The following is a 20,445-nucleotide window of genomic DNA, read 5'->3' on the forward strand; positions in this document are numbered from 1 at the left end:
ACAGCGTCAAGAGTCGTGGCACCTATCTTGCAGATAATTTTTTTTCATTTCTAATTCTTCAGTTAAAGTGTGATATACCCTTTCAGATGACATCTGGCAAACGTGAGAAATTTCATGCATTTTCAATCGGCATCCCTCCATGACCATTTTGTCCACTTTTGCAATGATTTCTGGAATAGTGACACATCTTCCCCAACCACTACGCGGATCACCCGACCAAATTTAAATTCATTTGTCCAGTTGAATATGAAGGAGCAGAGCCGCCCCCCCCCCCCCCCCCCCCGTGTATTCTGGAAATCGGTATGAATGTCCTTTGCTTTCATACCTTTCTTTACGAAGTACTTTATCACTGCTCGAACCTCAATTTCACCCATCTTCGCAAATCACTACGCGGGAACAACTGAGCAACGTCACCACCACAGCCCTCTTCCAAGAGCACTGATCTGGCAAGTGTTTACAGACAACCGTCTAATGATTATCACGTGGACAACTCGTTGCGCTAGCTCTGACCTCTCGTGGTGACTCCGAGAACTTTTCAAACCACCCTCGTACATACGCCGCAAGCCGACAGACGGTGCCCCACAATAGACCTTACGTACATGAAACTTTTCATGTCGACATGACTGTATCGAGCAGTACAACATGAGAACTGTATCTGAATGTTACATGATCGTTTTTCTACTGATCTGCATTAAGTTACACTTTCTCACATTTAGAGCAAATAGTCATTCATCACACGAAATAGAAATTCTATCCAAGGCATCCTGTATCCTCCTAAAGTCACTCAAATGTGACACTTTCCTGTAGAATACAGCGTCGTCATCAGCAATCACAGAATGCAGCTCGCACTAGCCATACTGTTTATTTATAAAGAGAACGAGAGTGGTCCTATCACATTTCCTTGGGGCACTCCTGGATACCATTGTCTCAATGAACATTCTTCATACAGGATAATTTAACAGTTGCTATTATGAGTACAAAGTCTTTGAGACATTTACACACATATCTGAGCACCCACTCCATATGCTTGGACCTTTAACTGTCTGCAGCATGGTAATGTGTCAAATGCTTTCTGGAAACCCAGGAAGGTGGAATCTGACTGTTGCCTTCACCTATGGCTCACAAGATATCAGTGGTACAGATGGTGTAATTGTGAGACTCAAGATGGCAGTAAAAAACAGAGCCCAGATTCACACCACATTTCTTCATTTCTGGAAGATTTTGACACTGTCATTTAGTGAACAAAATATGAATGTACAGAATATCAGACCAGCTTTGTGACTTAGCAAATAGAATACAGTATATCATTATGAATAGCAAGAAATCTCCATACCTGAAAGTAATTTTGTGCTTACCCCAAGGTAGTGTTGTAGGTTCATTACTGTTCATACTATGAGTGTGTAAATTATGTACAAGGCAACTTTAAAAGCTCCATAATGCTGTTTTGGATGATGCTGTTGTGCACAGGGAAGATGCAATGCAAGAAAAATGTACTCGAAAAATTCTCATTGATTAAATATCTGTATGTGAAAGACCACAAACGTAATTTTATATAGGTAGATGCCTAACAGACATTCACTGGGAGAATTTCCCACAAAGTTTAGTGCGCCCACAAAGCAAGTTGCCTACAAAACGCTTGTTCTATGGTTGCATTGTCAGTTCAAGGGTTAGAGGAAGCCAAGGGCATACCACCTCCACAAGACAATGCCTGGTGAAACAACACATCAGTGTTCACACATATGCTCAGGTTAATGACAGCTTTACCTTTTTCCCTAACACTCATTGAATATTTACAACTTTTACTTCCACTTGTACCACAGAGATGTCATGAAAGTAAACTTAGACAGTTTCCATATCACATGGAAGCTTACTCAATGCCTGAAAATGTGGTTGTCATATGTTGACAGGCGGCTCCGCATCTCGACTGGATTCCGCTGTTGTGCGTGCTGGTGTTCACGGTGGCTTTCTCGCTGGGCATCAGTCCTATTTCGTGGCTGCTGATCGGTGAGCTCTTCCCACTGGAACACCGAGAGCTGGGCTCAGCCATCGCCACAGCCTTCAGTTACGTGTGCGCCTTCGTTGGCGTGAAGACATTTGTCGATTTTCAGCAGGCGCTGGGCCTTCACGGCGCCTTTTGGCTGTATGCAGCCGTCTCGCTGGCAGGCCTCTGCTTCGTCGTCTGCTGTGTCCCAGAGACTAAAGGCCGCGACCTCGACGAGATGCACCCCAAGGGCGCCAGTGCGTAGCGACATGCCGACATCACCGAATTCCCCCCTTCGACCCCCTCGTTCGGCGCCGAACGGCACAACACGGCCCATCTTATCAGCAGTATCTGCCGGAGATCGAAAAACGCCGCCCCCTTTGCGAGGAATATACGAGATCTGGTCCAGCTTTTCTACTGTGTTCATTATTTTACAATGAAGTGCGTACAACGACTGGGGAGATGTTTACAATAGCTACCTTCTTTAGAACTTTTGGCACTAAACCTCAGGTATTATTTGTCATCAGTTCTCCTTCCCTCATTGATACATGGCTTGCATAATTCAGAATTGCTCGAGTTTCCCACTTTATTTCAGATCTACAGCCACTGGTCAGCCAGTTAGCTAGCAAACTGGTGACTGAGGGATGAGTCATAGACTGCACAATGTTTATTCCAGTTTCTTTTAAAATGGGATACTGCTACAAAACTGCAGTTCCACTGTAAATAAATGCCCTACTTGTGAAGATGGTTGCTGACTGTTAGCCATCACCTGAACAGGTTTAAATGTGTGTACATCAAAATTCAACAGCTTGCTTAAGGTCTGGGGGTATACAAATTTGACATCTTTCATGTTTACAAAGCAATGTTACAGAGTACGAAGCACATAACTGGTGTATTAACAACATACAGCAGTTAAGTTTCTATAAATCCTCCGTGCTACTTAAATTATATCCAAGTGCAACAGAAGCAACCACATTAGCAGATGGTAAGTAAAAATTTCCAAGAGATTTCTACCTTCATATCTCCTCTTTCTCTACCACTTTCATTTAACTGTTGTCACACTCTCTTTTATTTCACCAGTAAGTAGATTCAACACCAATTGTTGCAGTGCATTATCAGTTTCTGAATCAACAGTGTTGACTGTCATATTACAAAAACAGTCCCAAAAAAAGTGGACAAAGTTCATTTTGTTCGTCATATCATGACTTGGTATTAGAATCGAACATCAACTACTGTACAAAACCGTATTAATTGGATTTTGCTCAAGTAATATCTGTATGACTGTGTGCCTCCAGCATGGTTCATTTGCACTAGAGAATGCACATCAAAACTTTTCAGTTCCAATATTCACAATGTCATTCATAGGTCGAGCTTATCTGAATTACAGTATTAAATGTAATTGCCTGTTGGCGAAACCATAACGCCACTGACAATCGAAGACAGCAGGGATCACAAATAAGATATTTGGGAGAAGCAACCTGAAGTCTCACACTTTGCTTAACAATCATTACTTTGAATGATGTGAGTGCATTCAATATTTTTCAATAGCTGGTGTTTCACTAAAAGGGAAATAGATTCTGTGCATTGTTTGTTTTACAAAAAAGAGATAGCTGTAGTAGACTGTTATGAATGGCACTCATTACTGTGACATCAAACATATTATGGTGCCTTTAATACAATTCTGAGGACATTACTGTAAGGGTCAGTTGCGACTCTTAATTCAGTCCTCTTCACAAACTTGATCTACTACATTGAGTGAAGTAATGACGGGAAATTTAATGGAGCAAACCCATTTTTAAACTTACAAATCTCAGAATTTCGATAACAGGATTTTGCTTAATATCTTCCAACTTTTTATGATTAATTTTTGAATGATAAAAAATAGAGGTTCCTAACGTTTGATACAGAGAATATTTAGCTGCATGCAAAGACAGTTTTGAAGTAAATGAATTTTAAAAAGATGAATTTTAGAGGGATGATGTCAGATGGTACTAGATGTCATTCTTTCAGCATTTGATTTACAACCAATAGTTGATATAAAACTATTATTGAGAAAGGACACTGAATATATACACATGACAATAACACTTTGCAACTCAAGACAATACATACTGGAAAACACTTTATGACAATAGCACACAACGGACAAAATGTGATGGAGGAAAAGCATCATTTAACTTTTTCCCAAATGTAATATGAGGTAAGTTCCAAAATTTTGTATCATATCACATATTTTGCACAAAAGAATAAACCAGAAATTTTGACGGTATGAAAGTATAAAGACCATTTTAATAATTTTAACTAAAGCATTCATAACATGTCATGATTCCTGGCAGTAGGCTTCCTGTAATTGCAGAATGTGTAAGTGTATGTTAATGTCAATTAGAAATGACAATACCAAGCTATGTAAAGCAGTGCTAATGACAATAATGACATAATCTTATTTGTTTTCCCTTCATTATACTGAGACTGTAGAACAATAAAACTGGTCATCATCAAACCACATTTTGATAGGCACTGCATTTTACACAAAGCATCTCTCAAGAGAGCTGGTTCAGTTCTCATAGTATGTATTAACAGTATTAGATTTGCCATACTCGTTTTAAGTTATTTTAATGGTGGTTAATGTATGATTACCTAAATATATTGGAATGCAAAGAGATATGTAGGCCATGCAGAAATAACAGGTCACTTATTAAAGCATGTAGCATTAAAGGGCCTTAGTGCATCACATTATCATTTAGCAAGTATTTTTCATTTATATACAGTTCACAGATTCCAAAATTCTAGTGACATTTGCTCAAGAACTTAAAATTAAAACATAAATCTTCTCATCTTGTGACAAAAATAAAAGAGTGCAAAGCATTCATTTCATTAACATAAACAAAACATATCAGATTCTAGCACACTAATTTCTTGCTCGTTTTCAAGCTTTTCTTGACAATACTGCCTATTTTCCAACATTTCTAAAATTAGCAATTTATTGTAACCAACTAATGAAGAAAATCGTTCTTCCAACAGAAATTTATATTGGCAAATGACTGCAATTTTTCTATGACAATAACAAAGTATCTTCATAGCTTTTAGACACAGACAATAGAAAAATAGTTTTCTAGACTCTACAAAGTAAGAATGGGGAATACCGAAGTGAAAATTTATATGAAGTATGAATGATTGGTTTATGCTAGTGGGTACATCAATAAAATGCTTGAAAATTCTTTTACAAAGGTATTTCTACATTCCTAACAAAAATCTTCACATTTTAAACCAGCCTTAGTCTTTCATAAGTACCAGTTTCACAGACCAATGTTTCAGGAATGTTGCTGTATAACACTACTTCAGTGCGGTTTCATTTTAGAACAATCAGTCCCATTAAAGGAAAATGTAATATACTGATGACAATCTCAAGTGGCCTCAAAAAAAGTTCACACCCCATTAATGGTGCAAAGGGTTTATCTTATTATTGAAGCAAGTCAAAACATCTGCTGAGATAGTCAGATATCATCAACATTTACTTTGTGTTGTGAGCTTATTACAAAATTTGAGGCACTACTTTGTTCAAGGAATACAACATCACTTCTCGGACATGTTTACTCAATGAATCTAAAAAAGCTGTTCGCGATCGTCATTAACAATAAGCAAGAAGAAATAAGTTTTTAATTGCAAAAACGAAAATACTGCTATATTTCTCAATGAAGACACCAACCAGATCAATAAAACATACTATATCTTTAAGTAAAACTTTAATGCACAAGAATGATTTGTACAATGACATTACACTACAAGTTAGAAATGTCCTGCTGAAGTAACAAGGGTGCATAAGTGATGTGCAATATCATATCCATAATATTTAATTGTTATTTATGTACAAGTTTTATTCTTTGAGTAAACAATGTCTTGTTATAAAAAAAAATGTTAACTGCATCTAAAACTTGGGCCCTAAAGAATGTATTACGCTGTGCTAGTGATTCGGCTGAGAAGCGATTCTTACACTGTAATAAATTTCTAATGAATGATTAAGACAATAACAAAATCTATGTTGTAGAATCGTTAGCATCAGCATTGTCAATATAAGTAACCTGTCAAATGTAAATAACATACTTTGGTTATAGCATATCTATTTTCTCTGTATTCAGTAACTGAAATTTGTAAAATCCTTGCTAATGATGCAATATTTTATATAGTGTATTTGTGGCTTCATTTAATTTTTATATGGACATATATTACTGTAGGCATTATTGTATATTTGTACTGCCTATGTGCATTTCTGTTAAAATTAAAGACTAGTATGAAAATGTTTGCTTTCCTGATGTGTTGCATACACCACCACAAAATGGAGGAACAATTATGTTTTCTCTGCTTAACTGCCTTGCAGCCATTAAGAACTGCAGTAAATAAATTATACACAGGAAATAAGAACTCAATCTCTGATTGAGGGAAAAAATGGTAGTGTTCTTTACAAAGGAACCAACCCAACACTGCCCCCCAAGTGATTTACAGAAACCTAAATCTGTACAGCTGGACTTCAATTTGAAGACCACTCCTCCCAACACAGACGAAAGTAATAATGTAAGTCCTCAGAGAGTGTCTAATTCCAGCTTATACCCTTCATATCACATACTAAGGAAGTAGAAGCATATACGTTAATGAAAACATTCAGCTATTGTTGGAATCAGAACATAAGGATTTACATCTGAAAAATATTACCAGTATCAATGTGCCTCTTTACACCCAGCTGCAGAAGAGGTTCCTATAAATGATTTATTAACAGCTGCCATAAATAACCCTCCAAGAATACTTCAATAAAGGCTACTGAATAACAATTCAAGATAACTGTAAATGGAACTCTGCTAAGTTAATCTATATTACTAAACACAGAACTAGATGCAGATTGCCTATCTGTTTCCAGGGACAGTAAAAATTTGATTCAAAGTATTTCACAGAATTACTGACCAAATTTAAAAATTTTAAATGCTGTAATAATCTACTCGTTAAGAGGAATAATCTTGTGTTAAATTTTAACGGAGACAAGTATTACAGTTAGAAACTATTATTTTTTTAGCAGCAGCATGTGTGTTACCCAGACTATATTCATACAGTAGTTCAGAACAAATTTTATAAATAATTTCAAATCTTTAGTTCTGTGAAATTTCTCTCACTGACACCCCCACAAAATAAGGGAAGGAAAAAAAGCTTATCACTTACTACATTATTGCTGTTCATGTAGTAAAATTTCAACACCAGGTATGACATTATAATTTATTACTTTTTTCTCCTAACTCTATATTTGCAACACATTTAGCAGACAATATCCATATATACTACTGAATGTACCACCAAAACTATATCACTGTGCAGTAACTCGGGAAATACGTTATCATATAAGGTGCATGAAAAACTATAATGTGTTCAACCAAAAAGATTTTACATGCTTAACTTCAAATATTTACTACATTAACTCATTTTGAAGTAATCAGATGCTGAAGATATTTCATCCAAGAATTGGGGGTGATATTACCAATTACACAGAAACAGAATAGTACAGGAATAAAATTAAATTTGTTTTCAAATTGAGCCTATTTCTCATAATTGTTAACTTAGAAGCATAAGAACACATCAAAAACATTTCAATGCTTTGAATTCTAGTAAGCTCTACTTAGCAACTATCTATACCGGCAGAAAGTTACATAGCTTGTTACGATATAAATGTCTCGCGTATTACTCTTGAATGCTGGTTTGTGAACACACCAATACCAGATTTGTTGCAGTATCCACACACTTCTGTTGTCTATTCACCTGTTATGATTGTTTCTTCAACAGTAAGATAAATGAAGAAAAGTCTGTTTTGAGAAAGTTTAATGAAAATGTCAACCACGATCTAGTTGGAACAACCACTCTGGCACTTGCCTCTAGTGAACAGGAAAACCACAGGAAACCTAAACCAGGGGCATGGAATGTGATTCAAATCTTGCTCCTTTATGCATCTAGTATCATATAACAGTACCAGTTTCTCCCATTCATATTGTAACTACTTCTGTAGTGAGAAAAATCAGCAGCATGAGATGTGAAAGTATTCCAATTTTATGAAAAGATTTATATCATCAGCGAACTTTTTGTAGAGAAAACTAGAAAAAGTCAAGAAAAGAACGATAAATGAACAAATACTTGTTTGGAAAGAGCTGGGAAATAGTGTACTACTATTCTTCTAGAGCTACACACAACACCAGCACATTATTTGTGGTTCAAATGGCTCTGAGCACTATGGGACTTAACTTCTGAGGTTATCAGTCCCCTAGAACTTAGAATTACATAAACCTAACTAACCTAAGGACATCATGCACATCCTTGCCCGAGGCAGGATTCGAACCTGCGACCGTAGCGGTCGCGTGGTTCCAGACTGTAGTGCCTAGAACTGCTCGGGCACTCTCGACGGCCCTTATTTGTGTTTGCGGGGTGAATCATAAACCACAAATTGCTAAACAGAACATTATTTCAACATCATTAGTTCTCAATTTGTGTGTGGGAAGAATGATTGGATTGTATGCCTATGTATGAGCCCAAATTTCTCTCATTTGTCTTATAATTCTGAGAGCATTCAAATTTATGAAGCGTAACACCTTGATTTAGCTTCTCCCACAAGTTTGTTGAGCACATCTGTGACATACTAAAAAAATGTGGAACAAATAGCAAATCTCATATCTGAGGCTTCTCTCCATCATACATTAACAGTGATTAACAGTTTCCAGATATCCAAATAAGTACTCAATAATGGGTAGGTAAGTTTTGTGGGGCAACTTATTCACAGGTGAGTGTCTAATAATTCTTTCACTACAGTTCATCCTGGCATCTGATTTTCTGACTGCTAGATTTATGTGGTGATCCCATCTAAAGCTATTCTACAAGCAATTCTCACAACGATAATTTTTGTTAAAAAAGAACATGCTACTGTAATAATGGTTTTCAGGAAGCTGGGAGATATGGCATAAACTTATGTACCACCACCTATGACACTGAACCTTTCTGGTGCCATACCAGGACTGATATGACACATCTCGAGGAGAATGAACCATGTCCGTATACAAGCTGTTACTATAATTGAATTGCCACTGCTAAAGCTGCCACCTGCTCCCTCCATTAAGTGAAAAATTCATGTACCTCCTCTGTATGCCTCTAATTTAATCTCATGGTCAAGTGTGACATTGTATTTAAAAGTTTTTGAGTATTGTGCATTTGAGGCGGGAAGTCACCCTGATCTTTACCAAGGTGGATGTGGAAAATAGCCTAAAAAATCAGGTCTAGGCTGGTTGGCACACCAGCTCCTGTTATTACTCTGGGAGGTGGATTCAATCTGGGGCTGGAGTACATCCCCCCCCCCAGTTGCATAAAATTACCATCACTTCATGTTGAGATAAATCGCATATAGTTTTTGTAGCGATATCTCACTTACTTCTGTGCTAGCTACATATACAGCTGTAAGTCTCTGAGGCAATGTGATTAGCCCTGCGAATAAGCTTTATCATACATGCAAAACATTTTATTTAGAATGCAGGTCCTTCACAGGATTGACAAAAATTCAAGTTGGGTGATAGCTGACAAGTAGCACCCATCAGTGATACGATTCCTAGACTTACAAAAGAAGACCATAAATTCTAACCAGACTGAAGACAAATACGTAGTTCAAACTTCCATGTGAATGGATGTTCTCCTTGAACAGTAATGAAATTCTATGTCACTGTTAGTCTGATCTGATTTGGACCCCAAACATTTGAGTAATAGTTCCTTGTGGATTTCACAAGTAGTTTGTGATCTCTTTCACACACAAACTACAGTTTTTCCACCCAATCAATAAATCAAAGCCTTCTGTTTGCTTTTCCTACAATTTGAGTTTATGTGATTGCTCCACTTCGTAGCTCTACACAATACCACTGTAAAGTAATGATGTGAGATGAATGAGTCTAGCTGTGATTCCTTAATCATTTAGTCAATGGTCAGTGCATTTTTACACTTTGTTGGTTGGTTGGTTGTTTGAGGTTAAAGGGACCAAACAGCAAGGTCATCAGTCCCTTGTTTCAAACAGACTCCATTCTGCTAACGGGACATCTCAGTATAGTCAGAAAAATAAAACGGATAAAGGGGAAACGTAAAAGGGCAGTCACGTTGTCATTAGTAAAAACAAATGAGGGAAGTTGGCAAGAGAACGAACCCAACACTATGCTGAAACAGCATAGGCAAGACCACCTGTGACTTAAAAGGTACAACTGCTATAATGCAGAAAGTACGTATGGGAATAGAAAAACTAACCAAGCCTTAAAAAGAAGGGGTAAAAACAGAGTAAAAGGGAAAGAAAAGAGGATTCCGGTCAGGGAGGTGAACCGGGAATCTCTGAACACTGCGTACAGTGGGAGACACCCAAACACTCACCGCCCTGCCCCAACACCAGAGGGAGATTAAAAACTTTAAAACTGAGAATAAAAACCACTCTCCCGGAGGAAACCTAGAACCAGAGAGACCATCCGGGAATCGTCAGCCAACATCAAAGGTAAAGTGTGGGGGAGTCTGTACTTAGCACGCAGAGCCAAAAGAAGGGGGCATTCAACCAAAATGTGGGCCACTGACTGGAAGGCTCCACAACCACATAGCGGGGGTGGCTCATCACGCAAAAGGAAACCATGGGTCAGCCTGGTATGGCCAATGCGGAGACGACACAGTGTGGTCGAGTCCTTGCGGGAGAGGCTAAAGGAAGAACGCCATGGGCCTGTATTCACCTTAATGGCACGAAGTTTATTAGACAGTGGAGTAGCCTCCCAAGAATTGGCCCATGACTGTGCAAAGTGGGATTTGATGTGAAGCCGTAAATCCGCTGCAGGAGGGGTTACAGAAAACGGGGGGTAAGTAACTGCTCCCCCAGCCAAACGATCAGCGAGCTCATTACCCGGGATACCCACATGGCCCGGGACCCATAGGAAGTCAATGGAACAAGCAGCACGGTGAAGATCAGCGAGATGGTCATGGATGGCAGAGACCAAGGGATGGCGCGAAAAACACCGGTCAATAGCAAGAAGGCCACTCATCGAGTCCGTACATAACAAAACGCGGTTGTGTTGGGATTGTTTAATAAAGGTAAGGGCCCGGGAAATTGCCATCAATTCCGCAGTAAACACCCCACATGAGGGTGGCAGTAGATGATTTTCCGTTCCAACAAAGGACGTGAAGGCATACCCAACATGATCAGCAGATTTAGAGCCATCAGTGTAAAAAACAACAGCATCCCGAAACTCCCATAAAATTTGGCGGAAAAAGGAACGGAACACCACCGGGGGGATGGAATCTTTCGGACCACGGCGGAGATCCATCCGAATTCGAGGCCGAGGAACTAACCAAGGAGGGGTGGAGGGGAGGGAGCGAGGAAGACAGGACAAAGAAGGAAGCCGAAAATCACGGGTAAGAGACGCAAGGCGCAGCCCAACCGGTAAACCCGCCCGAGGGCGGGAGTCAGGCGGGCGACGTCCATGGTCTGGGAATAGGATAGAATAGGAAGGATGAGCGGGAGAAGAATGGATAGTAAGGGCATAAGACACCAGAAGCTGGGACCGCCGAACAGAAAGAGGGGGGATCCCAGCTTCAACCAGGAGACTATCAACAGGGCTAGTAGGGAAGGCACCGGTGGCCAAACGGATACCACGATGGTGGACTGGATCCAGCACGTGCAGCGTGGAAGGAGCAGCTGAACCATAAACTTGACAACCATAGTCCAAACGTGACAGAACTAGAGCACGATAAAGACGGAGGAGGAGGGAACGGTCCGCACCCCAGGAGGAGTGGGCAAGAAAGCGAAGGACATTGAGTTTACGGAAACATCCTACCTTCAGGAGTCTGATATGGGGCAGCCAAGTGAGCTTGTTGTCGAAAAGAAGACCTAGGAAACGAAACTGTGGAACCACAGGCAATCTTTGTGCAGCGAGATAGAGCTCTGGATCAGGGTGGACCGTAGTACGGCGACAGAAGTGGACCACCCGCGATTTTAAAGGAGAGAATTGAAACCCGTGGGAGAGGGTCCATGCAGAGGCACGCCGTATAGCCACCTGGAGCTGCCGTTCTGCAGATGGCATCGAGGAGGAACTAACCCAAATGCAGAAATCATCCACATACAGGGCAGGGGCGACCAAGGGACCGACAGAGGCCACAAGTCCATCGATAGCAATGAGGAAAAGAAGGACACTCAAGACAGAACCCTGTGGGATGCCCGTCTCCTGGGTCCGTGGAGAACTAAAAGCAGTACCAACTCGAACTCTGAATGACCGATGGATCAGGAACTGGCGGATAAAAATCGGGAGTGGGCCCCGAAGACCCCACTGATGAAGGGTTAGTAAGATGTGATGGCGCCAGGCCGTGTCATAGGCCTTGCGAAGGTCAAAAAACACTGCAACCAAATGGCGGCGCTGGGAAAAAGCCTGCCGAACTGCGGATTCCAAGTGAAGCAAATGATCGATTGGAGATCGTCCCTCTCGAAAGCCACACTGGTAAGGGGACAATAGATCCCGAGATTCGAGGACCCAAGTGAGCCGACGGGCTACCAGCCGTTCAAGTAACTTACAACCAACATTGGTCAAACTAATTGGCCGATAGCTGTCAACAGATAGGGGGTTCTGACCAGGCTTAAGGACAGGAACCACAATGCTATCCCTCCACTGAGAAGGGGAGTCACCCTGGAGCCAGATACGGTTAAACACCCGAAGAAGATGGTGCCGTTGTGGAGCACTGAGATGTTGAAGCAGCTGGTTATGAATGGAATCTGGGCCAGGAGCCGTATCATGAGAAGCAGATAGAGCAGAAAGAAATTCCCATTCAGTGAAAGGTTCGTTGTAAGATTCTGACTCACAAGTGGTGAAACATAAGGTGACAGCTTCAGCCTGCTGTTTTTGATGAAGGAAAGCAGCTGGATAGGAGGCCGACGCTGATGCCACTGCAAAATGGGTCGCAAGATGTTCTGCGAGAACTAATGGGTCCGTACAAATGCCATCTGGGAGGTGAAGGCCTGGGAGGGTGGACTGCCGATGGCAACCTTGGAGAGAGCGAAGTGTAGCCCATACCCGTGACAGAGGGACAGTGGAACCAAGGGAAGAAACGAATCGTTCCCAACATATCCGCTTGCTCTGTTTGATTAAATAACGGGCTTTAGCGCGAAGGCGCTTAAAGGTAGAAAGGCTGGCTACAGATGGGTGCCTCTTAAAGTGTTGCAAAGCTCGACGGCGATCACGGATGGCAATGGCAATGGCCGTACTCCACCACGGGACTTGCCGACGACGAAATTGTCTAGATGAGCGCGGGACAGCAAGGTTAGCAGCGCGAACAATCGCGTCAGACACGTCACGTAGGACGTCATCAATACAACCCGACAAAGAGGGAGAAAACTCGACCTGTGCAGTATATAGAGGCCAATCGGCGCGGTGGAAAGACCAACGAGGTAACCTCTCCATCGGGGAGCGGGAAGGGAGCGTGATAATCAACGGGAAATGGTCACTATCACAAAGGTCGTCGTGTGGCGACCAGTGTAATGAAGGGAGGAGAGAGGGAGAAGAAAGAGAAAGATCAATGGCAGAAAAGGTACCATGACCAGCACTGAAATGAGTAGGGGAGCCATCATTAAGAAGGCACAGGTCGTGGTCTGCAATAAATTGGTCGATAAGAAGACCTCGTCTAGATGGAAAGGCACTGCCCCACAAAGGATGATGAGCATTAAAATCCCCAAGGAGGAGGAAAGGAGGAGGAAGTTGCTGAAGAAGGGTGGTTAAGGCAGCAGGTGTAAGAGTCCTGTCAGGAGGGAGATAAAGATTGCATACTGTGACTGCTGAGTCTAAGTGGACCCTAACAGCAACTGCTTCCAATGTAGTTTGGAGAGGAATCCACGTGCTAGCAATGTCTGTACGGACCAACGTACAAACGCCACCAGAAGCCCGCAAGGGTCCGACCCGATTTCGACAGAAAATACGGAACCCACGGAGGGTCGGTGAGTGAGCATCAGTAAAATGAGATTCCTGGAGAACCACACAAGCTGCTGAGTAGGACGAAAGAAGGGATTTCAATTCCGGAAGGTGACGATAGTAGCCATTACAATTCCATTGGAGAACCACAGAACGATGGTTTAAATGAGGGCTGAACACGCTAAATCCAGTCATACCGCTGGGTCCCCACCCGTCACCGACAAGGAGGGGGCGACATCCATAAACGACAGGTCAGAATCCGGTTGTGAAGCCGGGGAAGGGACCTCCGGTGACACCAGAGGCTCTTTGTCCCGGGACTTATGTTTCTTCTTCTTTTCAGGCTGAGATCGAGGAGGGCTGTGTGGCATAATGGAGCCAGCTGCAGCAAGATCAGGAACAGAAAGAGACCGGGCGACCTGGGGGCCGATAGACCGCGGCTCTCGCGGTCGCCGCGCTGCAGCAGACCTTTGACCTGGAAGGTGCCGGGAAGGGGCATCCCGGGAGAGGCGCCCTTGACCGGCAGACGCCGAAGGAGTGGGACACTTCTCCGGCTGGGGAGGGGGAGCGGCGCCCAGAGGAGAAGGTGTGGGAGCCGCAGGGGAGGGGGGAAGGAGAGGGGTCCGGGACGGGGGTAAGGAAGGGGGAGGAAGGGATGAAGATGTAACCAAGGCGTAACTAGATGTCATGGACACAGGGTGCAATCGTGCATATTTCTTACGGGCCTCTGTGTAGCTTAAACGATCAAGAGACTTATACTCCTGTATCTTTTTTTTCTTTCTTATAGACTGGGCAATCTGCTGAACGTGGAGAATGACTACCATGACAATTTACACATACAGGAGGGGGAACACAGGGACTCCCCTCATGGAGTGGACGTCCACAGTCACCACAGAGAGGGTCCTGGGTACAGCGAGAAGACATGTGGCCAAAACGCAAGCACTTAAAACACCGCATAGGCGGTGGGATGTACGGCTTCACATCACAGCGATAGACCATAATCTTAACTTTCTCAGGAAGGGTATCCCCTTCAAAGGCCAGGATAAAGGCACCAGTATCAATACGATTATCTTTAGGACCCTTCTGAACACGCCGAACAAAGTGAACACCCCGCCGTCCGAGATTGTCCCGAAGTTCCTCATCAGTTTGAAGGATGAGATCTCTGTGAAAAATCACACCTTGTACCATATTTAGAGACTGGTGAGGGGTAATGGACACGGGAATTGTGCCAAGATGGGTACAGGCACGAAGGGCCGCAGATTGGGCAGCCGAAGCAGTTTTTATCAGTAATGAACCCGACCGCATCTTGCTCAGGGAGTCCACTTCGCCGAACTTGTCTTCAATGTGTTCCACAAAGAATAAAGGTTTGACACTGGTGAAAGTATCTCCATCAGTCCTGGTGCAAACTAGATAACGGGGGAAAGGTTTTGCCCCTAGACGACGGGCCTGACCCTCCTCCCAGGGGGTAGCCACGGAAGGGAAGGCCGAAGGGGCAAGAGAAGCAGCACTTGAGGAATCAGTACCACGCAGAGAGACGGCCGCAGAAGAGCGGCCAGAGGTTTGGACCCTTATGCGTTTCATCTGCATAGCGTCCGCCCTGATACCACCCACTCCGATCAGGGGCTCTCCTCACGGGCGCCACCCAGCCACAGCAAGGGCCGTCTGGCACGGCGGCCATTGCCGGGAGTTCCGATGCTCCAGGATGACGAGCAACCACTCCAAGGCATGCATGAGGAGGTCACAGCTCAGGTATCAGAAGTGTGATCCCTGTGTGTTCAGGGGGCTCAACCAAAAGGGTACATAGCGACCCCACCACACGGGCTGGCTACCGTGCTGGCTATGCACCCTAGCATCAGACAACGACGTAGAAGAAAAGGTGGAATATACTAGGAGGGCACACGTCGGAGACACTAGGTAAGGTGCTCTTCCCCAAATGGCTCACACTACGGAAGAGAAATTTTGGAATGGAGGTCAAACCCCAGAGGGGGACCAAGGAATGCCAAAAGGAGGAGATGATTACGCAACAAAGCCAGAGTGTAAAACCAACAGAACCAGGAGGATAGCGGGGGCCAACATAAGCAAGGACACCAATAGAGGGAGAGGAGAGGGCGAGGGGAAAGGGGTATGGAGGGGAAAGGAGGGGAAGGGAAAGGAAATGCAGCCCGGGAGAGAAAGAAGGCTGCAATGGCTCGGGGCCCCGTGCTCGCCACGCACGTATCCACGAAAGAGTTGTGGACCCCCTGGGGGGTTTACACTTTGTGACGTGCACCATACCACATTTCAGTAAATAAAGAGCTAATTGACTGTCTTTGCAACATTGTAGACTTTGTACCATTCCAGGCACTGCACCAAGTTGGTATTTCATCGCCTATTTTTCGATAAAAGTTTTTCACAGATAACTAAATTACCTATGAAAAAATTAGCATTGCAACTAATGTTACCCACTATATGTCATTAATATATAACATGAATGTCACTTATCCAAAAAGACTTCTCAGCAACACATAGATATTATTTCTGTGTGTGTAAGTGGCTCGCCATCCAGAGTAACATGGTGCACAGTGACTGTCAAGATTTTTTTAATCCATTTGCAAACTCAACTGAGTATTCCATATGAATGTATTGTGTTTAGTAGATGTTGGAAAGGTACTTAATCAGCAGCTTTTTGAAAGCACAGTTGCACCTAATTGCCTCTACCCACAGAACTTAATACTTTGTGTGAAGAACTTGAACATATCATAAATGTTTTTGGAACCCACACTGGTTTCCATGGTTGTCATATTCTGCTTCGAGCATACCCTGACGAAGAAAGTGACTCTGCTGACAACCTACAGTACAGAGAAATATCTAGTAATTCAAAAGAAATAGGAATATGCTAACCAGTGGGCAATTCTATGAGCCTTTGAAGACTGGCTAAGTAAAAATGTAATTAAACTTCCTGGCAGATTAAAACTGTGTGCCAGACCAAGACTCGAACACAGGACCTTTGCCTTTCATGGGCAGGTGCTCTACCAACTGAGCTATCCAAGCAGACTCACGCCCTGAGCTCACAGCTTTAATTCCGCCAGTTCCTCATCTCCTACCTTCTAAAATTCGCAGAAGCTCTCTGCAAGGTTCACAGGAGACCTTCTGTGAAGTTCGGAAGGTAAGAGACAAGGTACTGGTGGAATTAAAGCTCTGAGATTAGGGCGTGAGTCGTGCTGGGTAGCTCAGTTGGTAGAGCACTTGGCCTCTCAAGGCAAAGGTTCCGAGTTCGAGTCTCCATCTGACACACAGTTTTAATCTGCCAGGAAGTTTCACTTAACTGCACACTCTGCTGCAGAGTGAAAATTTCATTCTAAAAAGTAATGTTCCGGGCAGTTCACTAGAAAAGAAACATAATGTAATACAGAGAGAAATAATTAAAGATGGATGTGCTATCATTAGTAAAGTGAAACAAGTATTTGTCTGTACGATGATGAGAAACTTTGATGAAATACTAATGGTCGGAGTAAAAGAAATCAAAATTTTTGTGAAAATGTGCATCATCTGAGGTGCCAAATAGACTTAAACACAATTTAAGAAATTAATGAACACTGTGTGAGGATATACCACATTAAAATTTAGCAAGCATAATTCATATTTTCTGCTTGTTCATACAGCTTAAATCATTCATGAAAACGAAAAGTATCACCTTCCGATTTAACGTAAATGTTGAACATCAGTTTGTCAGATTACATATTTCAGACATTACAATGTTAATAACAACTATTTCAAAATAAAAAATAAGAAAAAGGTTTATTCATATTAACATCAAAAAGGTAATATGAGAAAAAAATTGAAAGTGTATGAATGATTATCCAGCATGAAGAAAACTATTTGTACAGATGTTATATGGTTAATACTCCATCACTGGCCATCCCACAGAATACTAACACTGGCTGCCTCCACCTGATATGGTAACAATTTACAAACATCTGCCCTATGCTATGGACATCATCAATATTTTTGTAAAATTTGGCATTTGGGTATTATCAGCAGAAGTGGGAACAGGTGAGACATCTGCTAAAACATTAAAATGAGTTCAACTTGACACTGGAAGGGTAAAAACTGTAAGGGCAGGCAAAGACAATAATATTCAAAAGAAGTAATTCAAGATGTACGCAGATTATTACAATATACGAAGAGACCGAGGATAACATAAAACCATCTGAAAACATTTTTATTTAAAGAGTAACATTCTATTTTTGAAAGAAAACAACTGAAAACATAATTTCAATGTAAAGATTTAGGGGAGAAACAATTTGCCTTTTATTTTACATTTTTGAATTGAATGCAACGGCAAAAGAAAACAGTAAGCCATACAGTCAGAATTCAAAAGTAGTTTTTCAGATTAAAAAATTCATCTTACCTAATAGCAAAGTTGCCTGGCTATCACATATGTACTACAGTCATCAACTGCAAGGGTTGGTTGCAGGGATTGGCAGCAAAGAAGTGTTTCCATTTCAGGTTTTGGGAGAAGGAGAGTAAATCTTTGACAAGTCCAGCACAGTTAAATTGGGGGGGGGGGGGGGGTGTATGGTTGAAAATGAGGCCTTTGGAGTGGGCTAGAACTTCTGTGAGCCTGCTGATTTTAGGGGGATTGTTTCAACACTGGTTTTAGTGGGATTGTTAGTAGGTAGTTTTGGGGGATGTGGAAAGTTGAAATGGTCAGCCACACAGGGTCTGGGTGCTATGAAGGATTGACAAAGAGGGACTGTATGGGTAGGATAGTGACTGGATAGTGGTGCTCAAAGGTGGCAGAAGCATGACAGCCGACTGGATAACTTATGAAAGTGGTGTCTGGAATGCTCTTCCAGTTGGTGGAGTGTAAGGGATTCAGTTTCAGAGATGTGATGTATGTAGTTGGGTTTGAACAGAAGCAGTATCTTGCAGAAGGAGTAGAGGGGGTTTGGGAATGCTTGTACCATGGCGATATGTTGGGAAAATGGGAAATGGTGTAGGAAACTGGCACTTCCTTAATGCCATCCCTGCAATAATGGACCCCTGTTCCATCTTTCAGCACCAGTTCAGGAAAGTATCTCTTTCTATGGATAAAGCCCAGTCCCACATCCTGCTCCTTAAATGTTGCAGCCAAACCATACAAATTCCTTTCTCTGGATCCCACCCCTCCTCTAGCAATCACCTTTCGCTTTTCAGATTCCCTCATAAACCTGGTACTGCAAAAACATATCTCCATGATACAAGCACCAAACCCCAAGCTCCTTCAAGATAATACTACTGTGCGATCCCTACTACATACATCATATTTCTTAATCTGAATCCTTCGCACTGCAGCAGCTGGAATAGCATTCCAAACATCACCTCGATAAGTTATCCAGCTTGCTGATATCCTACTGCTGCCATGGGGAACCACTATCCAAACCCCTATACTACCCACAGCATTCCTCACTGCCAATCCCTCATAGCACACAGACCCCGTGTAGATGGCATTTTTCAACTTGCCACTTTCCCCAAAACTACCAACCAACACTCCACTAAACTCAGAGCTGAAACAATCCCGTAACACTTTTGTTATCCTGTCCACCAAAATGCTTAGTCCCACAGAAGTTCCAGTCCTATGCGAAGGCCTCACCTTAGCCTTACACTCATATTTAATCATTTTGGACTTGTCAAAGACCTACTCTCCTTCTCCTGATCCCTGCTTCTTTGCCACCAATCACTCCAACCAAAACCAACCTATTCCCAACATTGAACCCTGTCTCTTCCGGTTCATATCACCATCCAATCACAATCCTCCCCCTTCCCACCTGATTACTCTCTGGTCACTTTCCACAAATTCCTTACCTCCAACTTGACCTCACCATTATTCACCAGGTCCCTTGTCACTTTCCACAAATTCCTTACCTCCAACTTGACCTCACCATTATTCACCAGGTCCCTTCCTAAGGACACCAAGGTTACAGCAGAAGAAAGGACAGTCTCCCACAGCCTGAAAACAGACCCTGACCTAATCATCCTACTTGCAGAGAAAGTTTCCATCAATGTAATTATGAATCGCAGCAACTATATGATGGAATGCCTCAGCCAAATGTCTGACTCCTCCACCTGTAAACTCTGCCACAGTGATCCCAAACCAGAAGTCGAACATAATCTTCAACCCTTGCTTAAACCCTCAGATCCTTCCCAGAGGCTCTCTTCATATTCCATTTCCCTCCTCATTCCTATGAAACCCACCACACCTACCATCTACATTCTTTCCCTCAAAATCCAGAAACCAAACAAACTGAATACTCTATTGTAGGTAGTTTTTGTGCCCCCACTGAAAAAATTTCGTTACTCACTGACCAACTGCCCGAAATCTAGCCTCTCACATCAAAGATACTAATCACTTCCTTCACTGACTCTCCACCATCTCCACCCCTTTACCTTCTGGATCCCTGCTCATCACTGTTGACAACACTTCAGTGTATATCAACATCCCTTACTCCATGGTCTTGCCACTAG

At 42.5% G+C, this 20,445-nt stretch overlaps 2 protein-coding genes across 2 annotated transcripts in view; one reads left to right on the forward strand and one right to left on the reverse strand.

The window, feature by feature from the left end:
* Nucleotides 1–6,210, forward strand: part of LOC124615324 (facilitated trehalose transporter Tret1-2 homolog) — a 387,232-nt gene extending 381,022 nt beyond the window's left edge. The window contains exon 6 of the mRNA XM_047143124.1: nucleotides 1,908–6,210. Coding sequence (XP_046999080.1) covers nucleotides 1,908–2,246 — 339 coding nt within the window. The 3' untranslated portion in view covers nucleotides 2,247–6,210. The remainder of the gene's footprint in view (nucleotides 1–1,907) is intronic.
* LOC124615325 (mediator of RNA polymerase II transcription subunit 20) overlaps nucleotides 1–20,445 on the reverse strand; it is a 587,946-nt gene that overhangs the window by 552,835 nt on the left and 14,666 nt on the right. The window lies entirely within an intron of this gene.

This window comes from Schistocerca americana, chromosome 5 (genome assembly GCF_021461395.2).
Source record: "Schistocerca americana isolate TAMUIC-IGC-003095 chromosome 5, iqSchAmer2.1, whole genome shotgun sequence".
NCBI lineage: Eukaryota > Metazoa > Arthropoda > Insecta > Orthoptera > Acrididae > Schistocerca > Schistocerca americana.